Raw genomic sequence first — 22,588 nt, forward strand, 5'->3', positions numbered from 1 at the left:
AAGTGTGAGACACTGTCTCTAAGTTATTCTGTGCAGAAATATCAACACTTTTGGAGTTAAATTGAGTATCTCTTTGTGGTTCTACATTTAAGCTGCAGACCATATAGAACATGTAATTGATTCTTTTTACTGAAAGAAACAAGAGTTCATGACCAATTGAATTTTCTTTTATCTTTTGTTCAGTATTGTAGCAAGAGTTTAGTATTTTTCTCTCCCTATATAGTGTGGGTGAATTTTTTTACTTCTGGGTGATAAATGGAGCTCATTAGAGATGTTCTCTGTTATCTTATAATGCCTTAAAGTAAATCCATTGTATCACAGTACATTGTTGTTATGTCTTCCAATGCAGAAACAGGGCACTGTTCAGCCATTGCTTTGAAAATGCAATGTGAATTTGACAACAGAAAGGAAAGAAAAACTGTGAAGGCACAGTGAATTTGGGAAAACCTCAGTGTGACTACTTTAAACATATTTTTGATATCCATTGGCAGTGAGGCAACTCAAATATTTCATCAGTCTTTGTAACTAAATCCTTGCTGTATGTCTGGTCTAGATGGCATTAGATTATGGAGTTTTTTCCTGATTTATGCATGGTTCCATGTCTGTAACAATTCATAAGCCTTAGGAAGACTATCCTACATTCACTCTGGTTTTAATTATTTTCTAGTTGTTGCATTTAACAAACAAAACTATAAATGTTTTTAAAAATAAATTTACAGGTCATCTGACTGCCTTCTACAGTTAGCAAATACAAAAACATTTACAATTTTTTTTCTTGTGTCTTCTTTCAAATGAGTGTTTGATATGAAAAAACACATATTCTACTGTTGTCTGAAAATCCAGAGAGAAGCTCAGAAAGAAGTAGCTAAAATAGACACAACAAGTTATTAGACACATCCTTGTAGGTAAACTCAGAAAGTGTGAACTGGGTAAATGGACAGTAAGGTGAATTGAGAACTGGCTGAACAGCAGATCCTGGGGGATGTAATCAGTGGAATGGGGTCTAGCTGGAGGCACCCTAGTTGGGAGGGGAGACACCCTAATGGTGTCCCTCAAGGCTTAATACTGGTCTGATAATTTTTTAATTTACTGAAGCTTATTCATCACTGACTTAGATGAAGATGCAGATGTCTCCTCAGCAACACAAATCTGTGAGGAGTAGCTGGTACAGAGGGCTGCGCAACCCTTCAGAAGGACCTTTGAAATGGGTTGGAGAGAACTGTAAAATTCACAAAGGCAAGTGCAGGTCCGGCACCCGGGGAGGAGCAACCCCATGGATCTGTATGGGCTGGGAGCTGATCTGCTGGGAAGCAGCTCCCTAAAAAAGAACTTGGGGGTCCTGGTGCTCAAGATGCTCATGAGCCAACAGTGTGTCCTTGTGGCCAAAAATGCCAAAGGTGTTCTGGGGTGCATCGGGAAGAGCTCTGCCAGCAGGTCACAGGAGGTGATCCTGTCCTTCTGCTCTGCCTGGTGAGGAACATCTGGAGTGCTGTGTCCAGTTCTGGGCTTCTCAGGACAGGAGAGATGCGGAGCACCTGGAACAGGACCAATGGAGGGCTACAAAGATGATTGAGGGACTGGAACATCTCTCAGATAAGAAAAGGCTGAGGGAGTTGGGCCTGTTCAGCCTCCAGAAGAGATGACTGAGAGGAGACCTCATCAATGTCTGTCAGTATCTGAAGGGATGGTGTCAAGAGGATGGACCAGGCTCTTCTTGGTGGTGCCAAGCAATAGAACAAGAGACAACGGGAAGAAACTGATGCACAGGAAGTTCTTCCTGAAGATGAGGAAGAAGTTCTTTACCGTGTGGGTGACTGAACACTGGGACAGATTGCCCAGGGATGCTGTGAAGTCTCCATCCCTGGTTGGTTGGTTGACCCAAATGACCCACTGTGGTCCCTTCTAACCTGATCCATTCTGTGATTCTGTGCAAGTTTTAATAGAGTGCAATGGGATTGTGTTTAAAATTAACCAACAGCAATAAAAATGAGCTTACTTTTCTGAAAACACAATCAAATTTATACAAAATATAAAAAAGTTCACAGACATTTTTGTATGTATCTGTGCATATGAGAAAGCTAAAAAATCACCTTCAAACTTGCAAGAAAAGATAGCTGTAATCAAGACACAGTGTGATAACCATGAGTCGTGTGCAGAGATCACTGAAGATAAAAATACCAGCAAAAATGATAATATGAAATATTGCCAGACATTGTATAAAGGCAATTAATTTAATCTGCATTTCTTAACATATTAATCTGTATTGCTTATAGGTTCCTAATCTGTTTTTTGGAGAAAGATTACCAGACCACAGAATCTCTAACAATTCTACATGGCAAGTATGTAAAAGTGGCAATGGAGATGAATAGAGAGCAAGAAAGATATATTTCAAGTACATCTTTTAGTTACTGGGAATAAAGCATTTATGTAAATGAAATGAAGATATCTGACTTCGAGGGAGTATCTCAGTTTGTGGGTGTGTTTGGTTGACTGGGTTTTACTTTTATTTTTATTTTATTTTATTTTATTTTATTTTATTTTATTTTATTTTTATTAAAGATTGGTCTGGAGCCAGAGAAGAGTAGAGCTGTTTGTTCACAAAAACTAAGAGCACATTTTGGATTTTCCAGAGCAAATACTATACTACTCTTCATTTACTTCATTAGAAGCACTGAAAGAGCCCACATATTAAATTTTAACATACTCTTTCTTATGATATTAATCATTACAAAGGATATTAAAACTCTAAAATGTTTAAAGTAAGAAGAGGGAAACTATGCAAGCTCTTTGTTAAAAGAAGTTCAAAAGTGTCTGGACATTGAATACTCCCAAAATAGTAAATTTTTTCTGAATTTTGCCATTGTCTTCTAAGAAATTTTTAAGATTTTTACATGGTAGGTAGATTATGATGGTCCTAAAGACAATGAAAAGAGTACTTATATTTTGCATCTGAAGCTTTGCCTGAATTCCATGCACACGTACAAAATATTTTGCTGATTTGGATCCCAAGTATCTAATTTTAGAGAGCTGATGCTGATTAATGGCTGCACTAACAAAATTGCTTTATGACTCACAGCTCAGAAGAGAATTTTCATAATTTTCAGCCTCATCAGACAATGGCAATGCTTGGTTCTAATTTGCTGTGTGTGTGCAGAGTGTTGCACAGTCCTTTGGATGACGTAGCCTCCTTTGTACTGAGACCCTCCTGTTTGCAGATGTGCAGCCTGCCTTCCCCCAGCAGTGGTGGGTGGGGTGTTCATCACCTCAGCCACTTGGACAGGATCTCCCAGGGCCCCGAGCCTGGATTTTCCTCTTCATGATCTGTTCTTGTGGCCTTGCACCTGCTAAGTTGGTAGTGTGGCAGTGGTGAGCTGTCAAAGGAAACAGTCGTGCCAGGCAAGAGAAACATTCAATCTTGACCCATTTTCACCTCTTTTGGGTCTTCAGGGTAAATTGGAGATCCAGTAATATGCTTTATAATGACTGTAGCAGTGAGGATGCAGCAGCAGCCCCAGTCAACATGTCAGAGATAAGATCACATGGTCAGCAACCATCAACAAGAGTTTGAACATAAAGTTTGTGTCTCTCCTGCAAGAGAGTCTTATGGGAAATCCCTGCCTCATTGGAGAGGAGCACTGGGGTGGCTGCTCACCTGGGTACCTCCATCACTCCTCTTCCTGCTGGCCACTGAAGAGAATTTTCTTTCTTTTTCTCTCTGTGTAACAATGGCTCTTTCTGCAGCTTGCTGATAGATTCCTGCACCCACTCATCTTTCCTCACCTTGGGTTTAAAAAAACACATTTTCTGCATCCCAAAATCCATGTTTCTTACTTTTTTCAAAGCACAGTTGTCATCTGCCCTTTCATTGTGTGCTAAAACCCACAGTGTCCAAAACCAGCTAAATCAAATTTCCTACAGCTTCACTAGCTCCCTGCTTAATTAAATATTCAGCTCAGAGAATAGTCTGCAAGCAGGTTTGTACCCCAATTTGCATGCAGTGTTCTACAGATATCCCTAGTCTCCAAGGCTTATTTGTAATCCTCCTTTCTGTGGTACCTTCCTGTGGCAGGAAAGAAGAATTCACTTGATGTCAAGTTCCTGGGTGAGATTAAATTTTGTTAGCATGTGACAGGTTGCCTCTGACAGTAATTCAAATATTTCACTTTTTTCAAAGGTATGTTAAAACCAAAGCCAGTAATTTTCTCAAAACTAATGAATAAAACACTGGTAAAACATGTAAAAGTCCCCGTACATCTGCAGAACTTTATATAAACACTTCCACACTGTCAACTGCATCTGTTTTCTACACTGTTACCCTGGATTTGGAAACTGGATAATTCTATGTATAGATGCCCATCTTTCTGTTAAGGTATTGCTGGAGTTCAAGCAAATATCTTCCCTGTAAGAAAAAAACTTTGATCAGATATAGGATTCCACTTCAGAAATATTTTTTATGATGCTTTAATTTTGGGGACATTAGACCTTACTGTCTAGATTGGCCAATAGGGTGGATTGAGATGTCTTCATCATCATGGCATTTTTTTTCCAGCCTCTATTTTTTAACTAGATTAATTCCATCTATTGAATATGTTCAACAGACCTGATGTGCTAACAGAATATGTCCTGTTTAAAACAAAAGAAGGAAACATGCTGACATTCTCACACATCCAATAAAGTGAGTAATTCAGGATGAATTAAAACATCTGGGTCATAAAGCCTAAAGAAATTATTGAGCAAAATTTAGAAATAAAAGAAATATATTATTTAAATCAGATTCCAAACATTAAAAGAAAAAAGAAAATTACACGGACTAACTGGAATACTTCTGTAAAGCTTCTGAAAGCTGAATGCCAGTGCTGGTGGCTGTCTGGATAGTTCAGGTTTCAGCCTTAGCTCTTGAAAAGAATTTCTGACTCTTTTATATCAGTTAAGTGGGGCAGAGGATATGCTTTCAAAGCACTCTTCTAAAATCCTTCAAATTTCTCTGTTTTTCATCTCGCTCCAACTAATTGACAAGCATTCTGCCAAAAAGCACGTGTACACACAGGCAAACACCCACATGTGCAAAGGCAAGGAAACAGATCAGTTTTAACACTTTGCAGTCATTCTTCTTTCAGAATAATTTACTGTAAAACAAGTAATAAAACCGCCATAAAATTGGCAAACATTCCTTTCCTTGTGGATGTTTAAGCAGTTTGGCCCTTAAATCAAAATGATTCCTTGGTAGCAATTTGGGGAAAGAAACAAAGAAAGACAAACCTAAAAGAAAAAGGGTGAGTTTAGAAAGAAAGAAAAATCAAAAAGCAAAAGGTGAATTTATATCCTGTTCACATGTCTGCAGCTACAGTCACAAATTAATTATTAAGTACAAAAGATCTTGGCAATGGTGTTTCTCTCCATGCTGTGTGAATTTAGGGCAGGGATTCAACACAATATTATCAGAGAATGCTGACAAGCAAATGTTAATTCATCATCTATGCAATTCTCCTGAAGTAGGTTGGCTATTATGCATCATAGAAGTGGGGATCATAGAAGTGGGTCAAACATGCAAATTGTATCAGTGCAGGAGTTAATACATTGATCCTTTTCTCTCACCTAATGGAGATGCAGTCTACACTTCCTGCAGGGCCACCAAAATGTTTAATTCTATAAAAAGAGTCCACTCATTATACCTTTTTCTCTGCAAAGGGAGGGCAACGCAAAAAGGCCTATCAGGCATAGCAAGCTTATGGGGAAAAAACTCCAGCAACTTTTAAAATGTTAAATAAGCAATTAATCTCATACATTAATTAAAAAAATAGAAATATATACAAAATCAAGATCTCCTTATACTGCTAGCCCTGGATATCAGTCCACCATGGTGCAAATCTAACAACATCAGGCCTGGTCTTCTGATTATTATGATCTCCTGTGATGGGTTGCATGTAGCTGTAGAGTCCCTGTGAAATCCAGTTTTCTATGACCTGTAAGATGTTATGGGATAAAGGTCTATTTACGAAAGAAAAGACAACCCTCAGCTATTTGTTCAGGAAAACTCATGTCAGGGTCAGAATCTAAGGTGTAGATCTTGGGTGCAGAAATGCATTATCCTTCAGCCAGGAACTGAGGTTTCAGGATTGCCTAGGTTTAGCTGCTTTATTGCTGTACTTGGTCTAGCCCTTGGGCTCCTACGTACTTTTAAAAATATTCTCTGGTGAAAATGAACGAAGACTTTCTGTTGAAATGATCAATAGTAAATGTACTTTCACTTTGGAATTTCTCTTTCACAGGAAGTTTCAATAGTTTGTGTAAATTCCTATCTTGTGTGAAAGGCAAACATTAGGTGAGCAACTTTATTAGAATCATTAGTTATGTGTAAATGCCTAGAGGTTTGCAATACATCAGTGTTAAAACAAGGGGTTTTTTTGTCTGTTGAACTGTATTGAGGGAATGCTGCAGACAGCATACTCTGGAGAAAGAGGGCAGAGAAGTGAAACAAAGACAATCGATTCAGGACAGGAAAGGAGAAGTAAATCTAGGCTTGTAGTTAGCATTACCTTACTGTCACAGTAGTCTTTATATTTTTAATAGCGCTACTGAAGTTTTTTGGTGTTATGTAAAAAATGGAGCTTCTTCAGAAATCAGAAAAGTCTTTGAAATATATATAGATATGTCTATTTTTTGTTCTTTTTCTCCTATCAGAATAGCATCCTCATGAATAGTTGGTCAGATGAATTGGGATGAGTGCAAGAATGTAAGAATATAGTTCAGTCATGGTGGATATGAGGGTAGATCTGATATTGTTGGAGACAGGAAAGCAGTTTGGGTGTCAAAAGCAGGGAAAAGAGTCAGATACCCACATGTTCAATAATCTTATATATATAGGCAAAGTGGACAATGTAAAGGGATTATATTTCACATATTCATTAAACATCCAGCTTCCTCATTGCAAATTCTTACTGAAAATGTAACTCTGCCTCAGGAATACTTTTCAAAATATCGAGTTTGTTGCTAATTTTCAGTGTACTGAAAATCTAATTTCTCTCTGCTATTAAAACTGAAGAATTTGTGTTGCTTCTTTTTCTAAAAAAAAAACAACCAAACCCATCCATAGATTTTCTAGTAAGAAAGATTGTTGTAATTACTTAGAAGTATAATAGGAGTCTTACTTGTAGTTCAGTTTGGCTAGCAGTCTCCAAAGTGTTTCTACAGCCTGCAGAAAAGTACCTTGAAGACATATAATTATTCATTATTAATTTTGTTAAACAAATTTCAATCTTGTCTAACAGATTTTTGTAGTGACAGGTTAATTAAATAAACATTCTCTTAAACAGAAATTTCTGCCTATTTAAGATGCATCACAAGTTAGCATCATCTGGAAACAGCTTTCACAGGAGGTGTCTCAGCTGTTAAATATCAAGCAGTCTTTATTTTAACAGGAAGAAACCTCAGATGGAAAAGACAGAGGATTGCATAGAAATTGCAACCCCCCCCCTTCCCCCACTTTCCCCCAGAAAAAAAACCTAATAGGGCTGTAGCATTTGAATGCATTTCGAAATTGCTTTAGCTTGGGACCTGCTTTCAAGCTGGGCCCCCTACTCCTTGTTCCCCTCCTGCTCTCTGCTACAGATGCTGCACAGCAATGCCCATGGTAATCCTCTGTTGATGTGAAATGTGAACCTCACTTGTAGGTTCATGTCCCAGTCCAGCCTTGTCCCATCCCCAGCCTCCAGCAAGGTGCCCAGTGCCTGGGCTGGGGCTGCCATGGTGGCCCTGGCTGCCCTGAGCTTGGTCAGGGACATGCCCTGCTTGAGTGCCCCTGCCCTGACAGCCCAGGGAGCCTCCAACATCTCCAGCAAATACCCTCAAGCAGCCTCCAGCCCCCATCGTGCCCTGGCATAGTTCATCAAGCTTAATGTAGATACCTGTGATTAGATATGTCCAGATTTGTGATGCTGTGTGCTTATGGAGCATTAACTTCATCCTCATGTAGACAACTGAAGTCAGAAGAGTATCAGAGGAGCTGATACCGAAAAGAATTCATTTCTCCCAGAACCCCATAAAGGGACTGACTTTAGCTACAATCAGAAATTTAAAATCAAGTGGTATAAATCCCATTCTCCAACTTTATCTGGTATATGGAATAACAACATGAAGCAGTATGTCATAACATGCAACATTATGCTGCCAGAATTCAATACGTGTTTATTAAGCAAATCAAGAGAGCAGAATCACAGAAAGAGCACTGTCTGACTTTATCCACTTAAATCACAAAGGTTGCATCTATATGGATATACATGCATATGTATGGAAGTTTTGGTTCTGGTAATTTAATACAAAAATGGAAGAACAGCAGATGTTGCACCATTTATGAAAAACATCTGAGTGCTTTTTACAAGCATGAGTGACTTCAAGTGTCATTGTTATCCTCATTTATTTTCAACCAAATTACTTATGATTTTGGTTTTATGCAGTTGTGCCCTCAACTGTGAGAAATCAACAGCCATGCCTGCTGAAGGAAGATTTCTAAAGTTTCTGTGGAGAAAGAGACAGCTTGTATGAGTTTCTTAAATTTGTTCTTCCTAAGAAGAAGCCAAGTTTCTTCCACTGAAGGTATATATATTTATTTGAGTTTATGTTTAGTGTAAAGAGAATTGTCACCAGAGTTTTCAACAATCCAAGAAAAAGTGTAAAAATACTACAAAACAAACAAGATCACTGTACAATAAACTCACTTAAATACTCCCAAGGTACTTACCTCAACTAAACAAATTGTACTTACCTTAACTAACCTTCCTTTATTTTGAAAGTGTAATACACACCAGACAGAAGCTCAGAAAGACGTAAAAGAAAATAATACTGCTTTACTTGGGAACAGCCCAAAGGAAGAATTTCTGTCCCATGAAGGAAAGTGGCAGAATTCTACAGTGTGAGGATGTGTTCTCTATGAAATAACATCACTCAATGAGTTTATTTGAATAATATGTCAGAAGAATATAGTGGGCAAATTAATTCAGAAATGGTCAAAATAGGTAAGAACTGATTATGAATAGCATCATTCCAAAACATAACAATTCTTTAAATTTGTTCTGGTAAAATCTGTCATTGACACCTATTTCTTATATTTTAGTTTGACGAATCACATTTGACTTTGTAGGGTACAAGTAAGCATTAGCAATTTTTCAGAGATATAGTCAGCATGCTCTTTGTAGCCAGCAACAACTTGACTATCTTGCCACCAACTCTACTGTCAAAGTTCACAAATGTTCGGGGTGGTCAACAGTTTACCTATTTGGTATTCAGAAATCATTTGCAGCAGATCAGAGTCCCTAGTATAGGTTTTGACATGGCAGAGTTAAAAAACTAAGTGTGTTGCTAGAGCTATTCTGACTGCAAAATGACCCAAAGAAGTTGGGAGCTTTGTGTTTTTCCTAAAATTAATAACGGAAGACAGAAAAGTCCTACAGATTTTCTCACAGACTGGAAAAAAAAAAAAAAGTTACAAATGCTGATGTATTTTTCTTCATCAAAGAAGTCAGTGTTTCTTAAATGCTTTCCAGCTGACATCTTTGTTACTTGCCATCATAGTGAAAAATGTCAAAAAATCCCTGAAGCAATATGGAATAAACTTTGATCCATAGCTCTAAGTCTTTCCATTCACACAAAGGATCATGGGATTTTAGTGACCCAAATGGGTCACTACCTTTGATTTATAGCTCATCCAGCAGGGCCCTAACCTCAGCCTGCGCTTATTTACATTTGCTGTTATTTGGCTATACAGAGAGTGGTACTAATCGTTGTCCTTTATTTTAGGAGTTCAAAAAGGAAAAGGAATACAAGACTCTTATTTCAGTCAAGTCAAAAATTATCAAAGATCTGAAACTGAGCCCTTGTAATGTGTAGTGCTCAGACAAGCTGAATGACAGATAGGTACTGGGAAAAAAATAACTGTGAACACTGCAGTTCATTTTGAGCATTGGCTGAAGTCTCCCATGGCACTCATTCAATATTAACATTTCCTATGTTCTTCAAAAGATAATGTTCATCCTTTCCCTTCTGGTCAAATCTCATTCTGCAATCAAATCAGCAAAATATTAATTAACTACAATTAATATAGAAGCCTTGAGAAACCATGAGTGGAAATAAAGGATAAGCATTCCCCAGTTTTATGATAAAAAGTTAAAGAAAGAGTATGCAGGTCATGTATGATAAGCAAGCAGGTGCATGAAACACCCAAAAGGAGAATGGGAAGAGCATGATAATCCTGATGGAGGATGGGCTGCCTACCCTTTTCCAAGCACTGTGCAGGCACCTCAACATCACTCTGCAATGACAGGGAGTCTAAAATCACAGGTCTTAGGGTACGCTGTGCAACAGAGAGCAAACACCTTCTGGGGAAATGGTCAGAGACAAACCTTTGGCTTTCACTGGTTTTTCAGCATGAGTTCAGCCCTGTGGCTTGGACACAGCTGTCAGCCTTGTCATTGAATTTCTCTTGAAATTTTTGCCTCTGAATTAAGCCTGGGCTAACAGGGTCTGCTTAGAGGTTGCCGTGTGCAGGAATTGGGGATTCAACCCGTTACAACAGATCTGTTCTGGTGCATCAAGTGTCACAGTATCTTTTGCCTTTTTCACTCTACTGTTCCGTGTTTCTGAGGCAAACATGATAAAGTAGAAACTGGCAAATGGTGATAGAGCAACGAAAGTTTCCTGGAGGGTGGAATTTGCCTCTGCACTGAAGGGCACACTATGCGTCTTCAGCTGCCATCTGTATCCTAGCAAAATTGTTTTGCTGTTTCGGGAGTGGGCCATCAGCTGGGCAGATGTTTGGGCTTCCAATGCCATGCAGCTCCATTCAAAATGAAAATGATCTTTCAGGCTAGGAGGTCTGATTATCATTTTTTCTTGACTTCCAGTATCCAAAAGGTGTAATCATGTGACTGATAGACATCTGAAGAGACGTACACAAACTTCATTTGCAGGCTGTGAGACAGAATGAAGAATAGTAAAATGAGAATGTTAATTCCTTCTTAGTTTTTCACCAAAAGCCATACAGATTTTAAAATTTATTACACTGGTAGCTTAGCTGCTTAATTGTCAATGCTTTTAATTAACTATAAATGTAAAAACTTTTCTTACGTATGCTGAAAGGCACAATGGAATTGCCATGAACACTCACAAAAAATCATGGAATTTTAATATTTTGCATTGAAACGATATAATTAAAAGACATATGTCAGAAAATAATATCATAGCTGCTAAACAATGCTGCTAAAAACATTTCCTATTCTGTTTTAATTCAAGTACATACCTTCTTTTACACATCCCAGTCATTAGTGGAATAAAACTGTGTTTTGAGTTTAGTATGTATTTAATTTGAAGTGCTGAACTCTTTTGCTTCAGTCTATTCTTTTTACCTACCCCTGAATACGCCTCACTATTTATCTCAGTTTCTCAGTTAAGTCTTTACAACAATATCAATCTATCCACTGGTAAATACAAAATCGAGCATACAAAGGGATCAATTTTTTAAGCACCTGAGTAGCATGGAACATAAAGCTCCTGTTGTAAATTTTCCCCAAAATGAGCCATATTTTTCCTATAGTTTTGATAAAGGTGTCAAAAGTCTTTTTTTTTTTTTTTGCCATCTCAAGCCAGCTGGCTTTCTCAGCCCTGCAGGGTGCAGTGCTAAGCGTTACCAACTGACTTTGCAGACTAAAGCACCTGCTGTGATGAGTCACTTACAGCATTCTGCAGTGCAGCAGACAAAGCTGGTCCAATATTATAATTCCATCAAAGTTTAAGGAAGTGTCATTTTCAGGATTTATGTTCCTTTGACATGGCAGTAAAAGCATGCAAAAAGGTAAGAGCATCTATCCAAAGATTATAATCTGTCACTGTCACAGAACTCAAAACAAGAACTGAAGCTAATTCAAATTAGAGGCAAATGACAGTATTTTGGGTTGAATGACTATGAGTAATCTTGAGAGTAAATTCTTTTGTGCAGAGGTAAAATAATTATGGATCAAGAGTGAAGATATTTAAATTGTGACAGTCTTTTTAATGTGGTTAGAGTATGCATAGATGGAAAATAGGGAATTTTATGGGCTTTATTGGTTTTTTTCTGTTCGTTTTTATTTGGGGTTTGTTTGGTTTGTTTTTATTTACTATTAAAAATATAAAAAACCATGGGCTGATGTGGAAAAGGATGAGTAAATTTGATTTGAGACCATTCACCAATTCACTTCCTGAATAAACTTATTCTATACAAGTTTCCATCTGAGTCAGACATTATCCAAACTTAGGAAAAAAGTCTTGAGGCTACTGATGAATTCCATCAATAAAAGCAGGATTGAAGGTTATATAGATTTATAGTACTGAATAGTTAGCATTACTAGAGCTCTTCAAAAATTTTAAGAGCTTTTTAGTTTGAAGACTGAAATGCTCATAATAATGTGAAGTGCTCTCATAATTTTAGATCACTCTATAGTGCAGATTCCCAAATTCTTATGATTGCTCAGTTTCAGCTGCTCGTCTATTATCACCAATATGTTGGTTTAGAAAAGTGTTTCATTGCCTTTTTTCACCAAGTCTCAAAACCTCATTCAAACTGTATGATGAAATTAGCTAGGCCTTATGAAAGATGTCCTTAAAAATGTAAAAAATAATAGACCAGCAAATGAAACCACTCAATCACCTTGATAAAAACTTATTATCTGAAATAAAAACACAAACAGCTTGTTTTATGTAAAATTTTCTTCTTTTAATGCAGAATTTAAACAAATTAGAATACACTTAGGTGTTACATTCTCCTTTTCCTTTGTATTTGTTCATACAAATATTTTTGTGAGCAATCTACAATCAAGTAGCTAATTGACTCTTAATTCAAAAAGTATGAGAAGTGACAGTGAGAGATGTACATTAAGAACCACAGTTTACAAAGAAACCATATAAAACACTGCTAAAACCTCTTCATTTTCTCTGTTTCTAAGCAGAGAATCAATGAGTTATTGGGGTTGGAAGGCACCTTTTGAGGTCAGCTAGTCAAATCTCCCTGTTCAAGCAGGATCAGCTCTGGCAGGTTGCCTAGGGGCCTCTACAGATGAGATAAATGGGCTGACAGGCACCTCACAGTCCAAGGGAAATGCAAACTCCTGCATCTGGGGAGAAACAACCCCTGGCATGAGCCCACATCAGTGAATGACTTGCCAGAAAATGGCTTGGCAGAAAGGAACTTGTGGAGCCTGGTGAACACGCAGCTGAACATGAGCCAGCAATGCACCCTTCCTGCAAAATATTCTAGGATCCATTAAGCAAAGTACTGCCAGCAGAGCAAGAGAGGAGATCCTTCCCCTCTGCTCTGAGGGGCAAAGAGTTGGGTGGGCAATCTGAGCTCCTTGGTAGACCATTGACATACTCGAAAGAGTCCTGAGAAGGAGCACAAAGACAATTGTAGTCTCAAGTATCTCTCCTATGAGGAGAGGCGGAGAGCTCTGGGACAGCTTAGCCTTGGAAAGAGAAGATTCAGAGGGGACCTAATCAATTTATATAAATATCTGAAGGAAAGGTGCAAAGAGGATGGAGCTGGGCTCTCTCCAGTGGTTTCCAGTGACAGCAAAGGAGGCAATGGGCACAAAAACCCCTGGGTATACAGTGGGTGTCATCAGGAAACTGTGACTGGGAGGGTAAGTGAGCACTCTTACTATTTACTCAGAGAGGTTGTGGAATCTCCACACTTGGAAAGATTCAAAAGTTGTCTGGACATGGTCCTGAACAACTGGCTTTAGGTGATCCTGCTTGAACAGGAGAATGGGGCAAGATGAAGTCCAGAGGTTCCTTCCAACCTCAACCATTCTGTGATTCCAGCACTAGGTCTCACAGAGCTCTTTTCTTTGTTGTCTTCTTGATCAACTCTTTTCAGGAAGCTGTCAATGCTTTCCAAAACCTTCTAGATTGCATGTGCCCTGCTATGTTGTCCTTACAACTGTGGGTAAAATTCCCCATGAGGGCCAGGGTCTGTGAACATGAAGATTTCTACAGTTGTTTGAAGAAAGACTCATTTTCTTCTTCCTCTTTAGGATCTTCTTCCTCATCAGTGGGTATGCTGTTACATACCCACTGTAACAGCAGCTACATGCCAATGCAGTGTCCCCATGTTATCTTTGTTGCATTCAACACCAGTGAATTAACCTCTTTAAATTAATCTGAAAGCAGATTTTTCCTCTGAATTTAGAGGGATAAATGAATGTAACCGTGATTGATTGGATAAAGGAATAAAGTGTAAATAATAAAGTTAAGTAACATCTAAAAAAATATGTGTTTTCTTTCTATTTTCTGATTCAGATGAAACTCTGAATGGCTACCACTATAACCTTTTAGTCTAATCCCATAAAAATTAGGTCCTGAAGATCTGTATTTGCTTTTGCTAGAGCAAGAGAGAGGCAGGTCCATTCGGGCAACCTCCTGTTGGGGAGGTTTTTCTACTGGTGTGCTTGCTGTATTAGTGCAGTCTACCATTGTACTTAATTTTTGGGTCTTTGATTAAGTCACGTGACCTTGTTTAAGGTGTCATATGAGGAATGAGGTCTCACTGGTGGGATATGCTCATGTGACCTTGAAACACGGCTGGAAAACTGACCAGATGCACCTCACATCATTGAAGATATCTTTTTGTTTGCTATCGGGTATTGTTTTTCTGAGGAATTATTGTCTTATGTTTTCCTGGAGCAATTAATAATAAGGAACAGTGTAATCCCACATCATAACCAAGGAATTAGCTAAACCAGGAAATAAGTAATGTGTCATCAGAGAGATCAGTGTGCTTGTGAGGCATACAGCACTCTATATGTAACATCTGAGTGGTTTAAACATTATTTACTTCTCTTGGGCACTTAGATAAAGCAAAGGTTGGATTGCAGGTTTTCATGGAGCTTTCCCCAGAACAGATATTGCTTAGTCTCAGTGGGCAACTGCACTCATACTACCCCTAAACTTCAACCATACATCATCCACGCATGCTGAAAAGTTAAAAAAACCCAAGAAAATGCGTAATTTCTGCTGCCTCTGAAAGAGGACAGTTTTGGAATGTGTCAGATGGAATTTAGTTAATATTTAGATGCTGAATTTAGATACTGACTAGGAGAAACAGAAAATTTTGATTCCCTCCTCATATGCACTGTCAAGAAATACTTAGTGGTTTATATGCAATAGGAATGGAGATGAAAACCTTATTTATGTATCAGTATTATTTATTTAACACCTTCATTTACAGAACCTGTATCTTTATGCTCAGAGTTGTGTAGAGATTTTTCACATATGTTAACAGCTCTTCAATAAAATGCAATTTGATTAATTTTTACAGTGCTCTAAAATGGAACAGATAAGGTTTTAAGGGACAGTAGGTTCACAGCCATTACCAATGCATGTTCTTCCATCTTCTGCCAGCTTGTAGGGATCAGTATGGAGACATTTGTAGCTGCCTTTGGTGTTAATGCATACAGCAGAAGGAGGGCATGGTGGATTAATTTCATTTTCACATTCATCGATGTCTGTAAAATGAGTACACACTGATCAATAATAATTACAAATTGCAAAGGGATGACTAATTTCTCATAAACACTTTTTACAAGGATTCATAAATGAAAGGTATTGTACAATTTCAATAAGACAGATAAGGATAAAAATCTGTATTGTTACTGTTTAAAGGACAAAGTAGGGAGTTTTCTTTTGTTTGTTTGTTTGTTTAAAAGCTGAAAATGATGAAAAAAAAAATGTTGCTTTCATAACCCACCAAAAGCTACAAATGGAAATTGGCTGAATTTTCAAAAATGCAAACCCTAAACTTGAGAGCTCTTCTTGCATGTGTTTTTGTCCTAAGATTTTACTTTTAATATAAACATTTTCATCCTGTGCTCTACAGAGGTAATGAAAATAATTATGCAGACACAGTTCTGTACACATCTAGGCATGATTTTGAGCAGCCGAATTTTCAGGTCAGCTTTGGTTACCTGATTATAACCATAATTTGTGATATCACTGCAAAGATGGTTGTTTCTAGATGCTATATAAATTCTGTAAAATGACAATATCCTGGCAGAATGTTGAGCAGATGAACAATCATCCATTGGAAAATGTACATACTCATGTTGTTCTTGAGGTCTTTCAAGATCTTTCACTTTCGGACTATGTGATGAAATGGGAAACAGCATTGCAGGACAGAAAGCATTCAGTGAGGGAAAGAAAGGAATCATTTCATATTTTTGCACCTTTCTTCTTTCTGTGTAATATTTGCTTGCATGACTGAATTCAGTTGACTAAAAGTAGGTGTCCAGTGTAATTTTAGGCAATTTCCCATTGGGTCTGTATATCTGACAGCTTGTTTAATGTCCCTGACTAATGGTCCTGTGAGGCACTGCAAACACTGTGGACAACTAGTCAAGTCTGTAGTGTCTTCTCTTTGTGGTTTTATTCCTTTTCTTCTCTACCACAATGTTTGATCTGCTGCTTCACTTATTTTCAATCAGTATTAGAAACTGACCTGTGTTTACTTACTTAGTTTAGCATTGTCACTGAGGTCACTTTTCACCATTGGAAATAGTATCACGTCTTATTGTCTCAAATTTTAGTACAAAAAAAGGGAAAAAAATAGCTGTGCCCAAAGATAGCTATCAATTAAGACAGTCAAAAGACTAACATGTAGGAAAAATCCAAGACTTCAGAACCCTTAAGAAACAATAACTTTCATAACACTTCCTTGAAGCAGGAAAAGAATCTGTTGTTCAGGATGAAGATTTCTGAGTATTGCTCCCTTCAAATTTACATTTTGACTTAATGTTCACTGGCTTAATCACCATCCGGGAAAGAAAACCTAAACCTTTGCCTGCATTGTAATTCAAATGTGCTACTTCGACTTCTGTACATCTATAGTCATGCTCTCTGCTAACTAGCTAACTCTCCTTCATCACTAAATAGCGTGTGTCAGGTCTGACCAGCCTACCCTGCTACCCAGAGAGCAGTAGTTTACTAAAGCAAAGCAAAGGGTCATCTATCAGGAGTATGACATCACTTAATATAGAGGAAGGTAGCATATTCTAGCACTAAATGCCTTCTTGAATCAATAGAAATTATCTCAGTCAAAGCACAAGTTAGGAAGCAGGAATTAGCAGCTCTCAGAATCCTATGCTTTTGCCAGCAAGCCACTCTGTTTTTTCCAGAGCAGTGCATAATTTTGAAACCATCTGCAGAAATGCTAAGCTCTATCCTCCTCATTATATTGCTTGATTTATCCCTAATTTGCTGAATATTTAAAAGAACATATTGCACAGGCACGCGTAGAACAAAGTGCTTTCTACTGTAAAACTCAAGTAGCATCTGCACAAGTGGGTTTTGATGGTTTTCCTTTAAAAAAGATATTGCTTTTTTAATATATGCAGCAGCTTGTTTTCCTATAGCAGATACACAGTCTTTTGTTTACATTACTGAACGTATGAAAAGAAACTAGGACAAGGAATGATTCACTCATTTAACTTATTTATTCCATTTGCTGCCAGAACATTAATCTATTGAAAAGGTTTCATTATAATTCATTTAACAGCTTTATTTCTTTATATGGTATTTATGTGGGAGGAATTTAGTGGATAAATAGGATGTGAAGACCTGAAAATTTTATTTGACTTTTTCCATACCAGGTATACAATTAGAATGAAGAGCTTTCTAGTCCACTCTCATAAAAATACTGATAAGCAGATTTTATTGTGGATGAGCTACAGCACTTGCACTCAAATTAATTTACCACCATCCATAATATATTCTGAAACACAGCCTTTTTGGGTTTAGTTGTCTCTCCTGTTCTTATAAAGCAGAGGAGAGTGAATATACACACACACACCTACACATGAGTATATATACACACGTATATATGAGTATATACACACACCCCCCATTATAAACACACATATTTGAAATGTGAACAAAGAGAATTTATTCTTCATAGCATGAAGAAAGTCTTGAAATATTTGCCACATTCTCTTTCTAACCTATTCTACTAAACAGTAAATATCAAAAAAGAAAGCAGAAGATGAAATAATTATTAAAATAACTGAAAAGGGTTCCTGTGAAAATGTGCCAGAAATATATCTTTTTACTATTTTTCACCTGCTCTACTTTTGTACCTGCAGAAGTAATTAACTTCTGATAAATCTTTTCACAGCTATTTGAGAGAGGGAATGATTATTAATTTCCTTAATTTCACTTATTCACTTCACAGAATGCTTTTTTTTCACTTTTACTAAAATTATTAGGATGACACATGACCTAGTGGTGCAGAGTTTAACTTTGATCTAGATCACCCATTGAAACAATGCCAGGTACATGACTCTCTGTCATGCTGGGATATTGAATATAGGAGGAGGCAATGTAAAATTCTGATTTGCTGCCTTTTTCTCTTCTTTTCTCCTTCCCATTCCCCCTCCACCCCCCTCCAAAGGCTGTTAACAGACTTGATTTTTGCTTAATTGGGCAATTTTTAGTGCCATTTTCCTATCATCAACTTGACTGCTGAATCAGGGTAGAGATTGAGAAAGCAATTCTGAAGATAGGAGTTTCACAGTTTTGTGTTATTACAGCTATAACCCCAGGATGCTAACTATAAGAAAGTATAGGATTGTATTCACATCTAATGAGCTATGGTAGACTTTAGCTGTTAGAAAATTCAGAAAATAATAATAATAATAATAATAATAATAATAATAATAATAATAATAATAATTATAGATACCTATACACACTGGAGCCTCGAAGTTCCATCCTTTGCTTGTGCAGGTTAATTGCTCTTCTCCTTGTAACTGAAATCCATAGTGACATGTATAAATCACTGTAGATTTTCCACATTCTGAACAGTATACAAAATCACCATTTTCCACACTCTTTGGTGTTCCACATAGTTCATCTACAAATAGAAAATGTGTATTACAGGCTTTTAAAAAATTATAATCTTACACTTCCAAAAGGATGGTATACTCTATTACTGCTATAAACATTATCTTCAGTGAAATTTATCACATGTTTTAAGGTGATCAAAACTTAAATTGTTCATCTCTGGAAAAGAATTTATATGGAATACCACAGGTTTGATTTATAATCCTCATAAAACTAGCATTACAACATAAGAAGGACATGGACCTGTTGGGTCAAGTCCAGAGTAGAGGAAGACAATCAGACAGCTGGAGCACCTTTCCTTTGCAGAGATACGCTGAGAGAGTTGGGGTTGCTGTTGTTGTCATTGTTGTTGCAGCCGGAGTAAAAAAGCTCCAGGGAGACCTTATTGCAGCTTGTCAATTTTAAACAAGTCTTTTAAGAATGATTGGAACAAACTTTTTACCAGGACCTGTTGCAATAGGACAAGGGTTATGTTTTTAAGCTAAAAGAGGGTTGATATAGATTAAATATTAGGAACAAGTTTTTTGCAAGACTACCAAAACACAGACACTAGTTACCCAGAGAGGTGCATGCCTCATCCCTGGGAACATTTGGATTCAAACTGCCCAAGGCTCTAAGCAATCTTATTTAGTTGAATATGTCCCTGTTATTGCAGGTGGGTCAGACTAGATGTCTTTTAAAGATCCCTTCCAAGCCAAAATGTTCTGTGATTCCATGATCCCACTTCAAAGTGGCAGAAATACTTAAGGTCTGATTCAACCAAGGTCAGAACTTCAACTGCTCCTTACTGTCCCCTCCCCTCAGAAATATTGGAAACTACTAGCTTACCTTCCTGATAAAATTCTTGCCAAGCTTCTAAATTCATGCCAGGTATATTGTCACAATGCTTAAAATCCTGTGGAAACTTTCCAAGCTGAAAAGCGTCTGCTGGCACTTCAGTAATTCCTGTGTTGTCACAAATCACGCGGGACAGTGAATGTTTTCTGAGTTCACGCTTCTGAGCTTCTGTGAAAACATTACCATTTTCCCACCAAAATCTGGAAAGATTGATAGAAACTTTTTTTGCAAACATCAAATTCAAAGAGCTGGCTATTCTTAACTTTCATAGTACCTTATATAAAAGACAAAAAATAAGAATTAAAGCAAAAATATGTGAAATATAACAATAATGAGTGAACACTATGACCATACAGAATCAGTCATAAAAAGGCTAGTCTGAGTCTGGTGTACTGGTCAACTCAGGTGTTAAAGCCAGCAGAATTGCTTATCAGTGATTAAATAGGTTCACAAAAGAAGTTACAATCCTGAGAGAAAAACTTGAGACAAATTTGATTGAACTGGATCCTTACACCTACACACACTAACATGTGCTGTTCACTCATAAATTGATTAAAGTATAAATTACAGAAGAATTGCAGGAGGAACCAGAATAGATTTTCCCATACCAAAGCTTGTTGAATGCTTCTCTGGTTAATTAGGAGTACTTAATTTGCTAAGAAACCTATAGATATGCAGATTAATTACAGTAGAAAAACATAGTTATGTTTTGATCATACAAAAAGTATGGAACAGAGAAGATTTGCTTATTTTTGTCAGATCAGGAGTGTGGTGTCAGAACAGAAGAACCAGTTGGTGCTACAGAGGTATGTCTATTAAATAGTGATATTATATAAAATATATATGTATGAATGCACATATACATATACATTTAAAGGTACAAGGAAAGAAAGCACTGGGAAAAAATGGAAAGATAAGCATTTTTTATATAAAGACATCATTAATGACAAAAATACTTCTGGCGAATTTTATAGAGCATGTCTATTAGTACATTAAACAGTGGTAAGCACTGCTACATGGCTTAGTTCCTTGTGGGACTCAGGCCAGGTCAGTTAGGATTTTCCCAAATGCCAGGCAGGATTGGTGGTAACATGCCTGAGGATGGTCAGCAGTAGAGTATGGGAGTGATCACACTGCACAAACTGACCTCAGGTTTAACACAGGACTTATGATTCATAATACAGGGGGCACATGTGTGGTTGGATAGGGACAGGCGGCGCGGAAGATCTCGGACTGTAACGGTGAGGAAGAGAGCAAGCCCCATCCCCCTCTCGAGATAAGCTACCCCTGAAAGGAATGTAGACCCTCTACTAACATGTGCCAGTACTTTTCCACTCCAACTACTAACCCAGGAGGTGTGGCAATATCCTGTTTGACGTAGTAGTAGATAAGAGGTATAAAACCTGAACCTTTTACTTAATAAACGTCTTTTGTAACCGTCTGCCATATTGGTACCATGCGTCTGTTACAAGACCCGACCCACTCATGAAAGTAAAGTGGAAGTCGTGCTGTAGGCCTAGATACCAGAGCCTCCACTGTGGCAGAAACAGCGAACTGCTACAAGTGGTGCCGTAAACCCGGGAACGATTACCTCGGAGGACGGGAGCTACGCTTTGGAAAGGCACAGCGGGTAGGAGTCGGCCGGTCCGAACTCCTGAGGAGGAGAAGAAAAAGGGGGACGCCCCAAAGGACCCCGCGGGAAAAACATGGACCCCGTGAAGCTGGTCGTGAGTAAATTAGCAATCCACTCGGGAATTGCATGGGACAAAAAAGATTTATTTCTTGCTATTGCAAGGTTAACGGATCTAGGCGCGATTTCACGCCCTATAGACATATTAAATTCAGAGGGGTGGGAGAAATATACAGTTGCCCTGGCGGAAGATACAAAAGCCACCGGCAGCGGAAAAGTTTTAAAAGCATGGGGAAAAGTTGAAAAAGTGTTGCGAAAAGCAATGGAAGAACAGGAGGCTTGGAACGCTGCAAAAACGTGTTTATTCACGGCTAAGCAGCCGGGGAGAGGGGACCGAGGGGGCGCAGGACCCTCCGGAGAAGCCCCGGAAGAGACGGGGGGGGGGCGCAGTGCAGCAGAGACCCCAGGGGAAAAGCGGGAGTCAGACGCCTCATCCCCCTCCACAAATACATGCATAAAAGCCGCGGAGCACGCGGAAAAACCCCGGGTCCCCCCGCGAGAGACCCCAGATCCGAACACCCCCGAAAAAACCGCGGTTTCCCCGATAGTCCCTCCTTGCCGCGATCAGGGTCCGAGCGGCGGCATGGCGCTAGGACCGGCGGCGGCGCCGCCCGCGCGGAGCGGCGGCTCCCCGGCACGGTCCGAAACGGCGGTCTCTCCGGGCGCGGAGACGCGGCGCGGCCGCGCGGAGGAATGTACGCGGCTCGTCTGGGAAGAACTCGCGCGGCAGGCAAGAGACGCCGAGAGATTGGCTATCGCCGCGGAGGGAATACACCCCCCGCCATATGGCCAATATGGCGCCGACGGTCCGGCGCGGGGGCGGGGCGACCAATCGCCGCTACCCCCCCCGCCATGTGGCCAAGATGGCGCCGGCCACGTGGAGCGCGGAAGGGGAAGGGCGCCACGTGGCGATGCGAACCCGGAAGTGCAAAACCCCGCGACCGAGCATGCGTGGGGGGTCGGAGGAATTCCGGAACCACCGACCTACATGGCGCATGCGCGGGAGAGCGGGGGGGGGCGAACACACGGACAAGGTCCCTTACCGGTGTCATCTACCAAGGGCAGGGGCGAGCAAAAAGGGGGAACGTGGGGTTACCCCCGCGAGAGGCGCCGGCGTCACCCCCGGTCGGAAGGGGGGGGCCGGGC

The 22,588-nt window shown here is 39.0% G+C and overlaps 1 protein-coding gene across 1 annotated transcript in view; it reads right to left on the bottom strand.

The window, feature by feature from the left end:
- Positions 1–15,202: 15,202 nt before the first annotated feature.
- Positions 15,203–22,588, bottom strand: part of TPO (thyroid peroxidase) — a 52,626-nt gene continuing 45,240 nt past the window's right edge. The window contains 3 exon segments of the mRNA XM_066314260.1: positions 15,203–15,527; positions 18,755–18,925; positions 19,744–19,952. Coding sequence (XP_066170357.1) covers positions 15,367–15,527; positions 18,755–18,925; positions 19,744–19,952 — 541 coding nt within the window. The 3' untranslated portion in view covers positions 15,203–15,366.

Source organism: Sylvia atricapilla, chromosome 3 (assembly GCF_009819655.1).
Source record: "Sylvia atricapilla isolate bSylAtr1 chromosome 3, bSylAtr1.pri, whole genome shotgun sequence".
Taxonomy (NCBI): Eukaryota; Metazoa; Chordata; class Aves; order Passeriformes; family Sylviidae; genus Sylvia; species Sylvia atricapilla.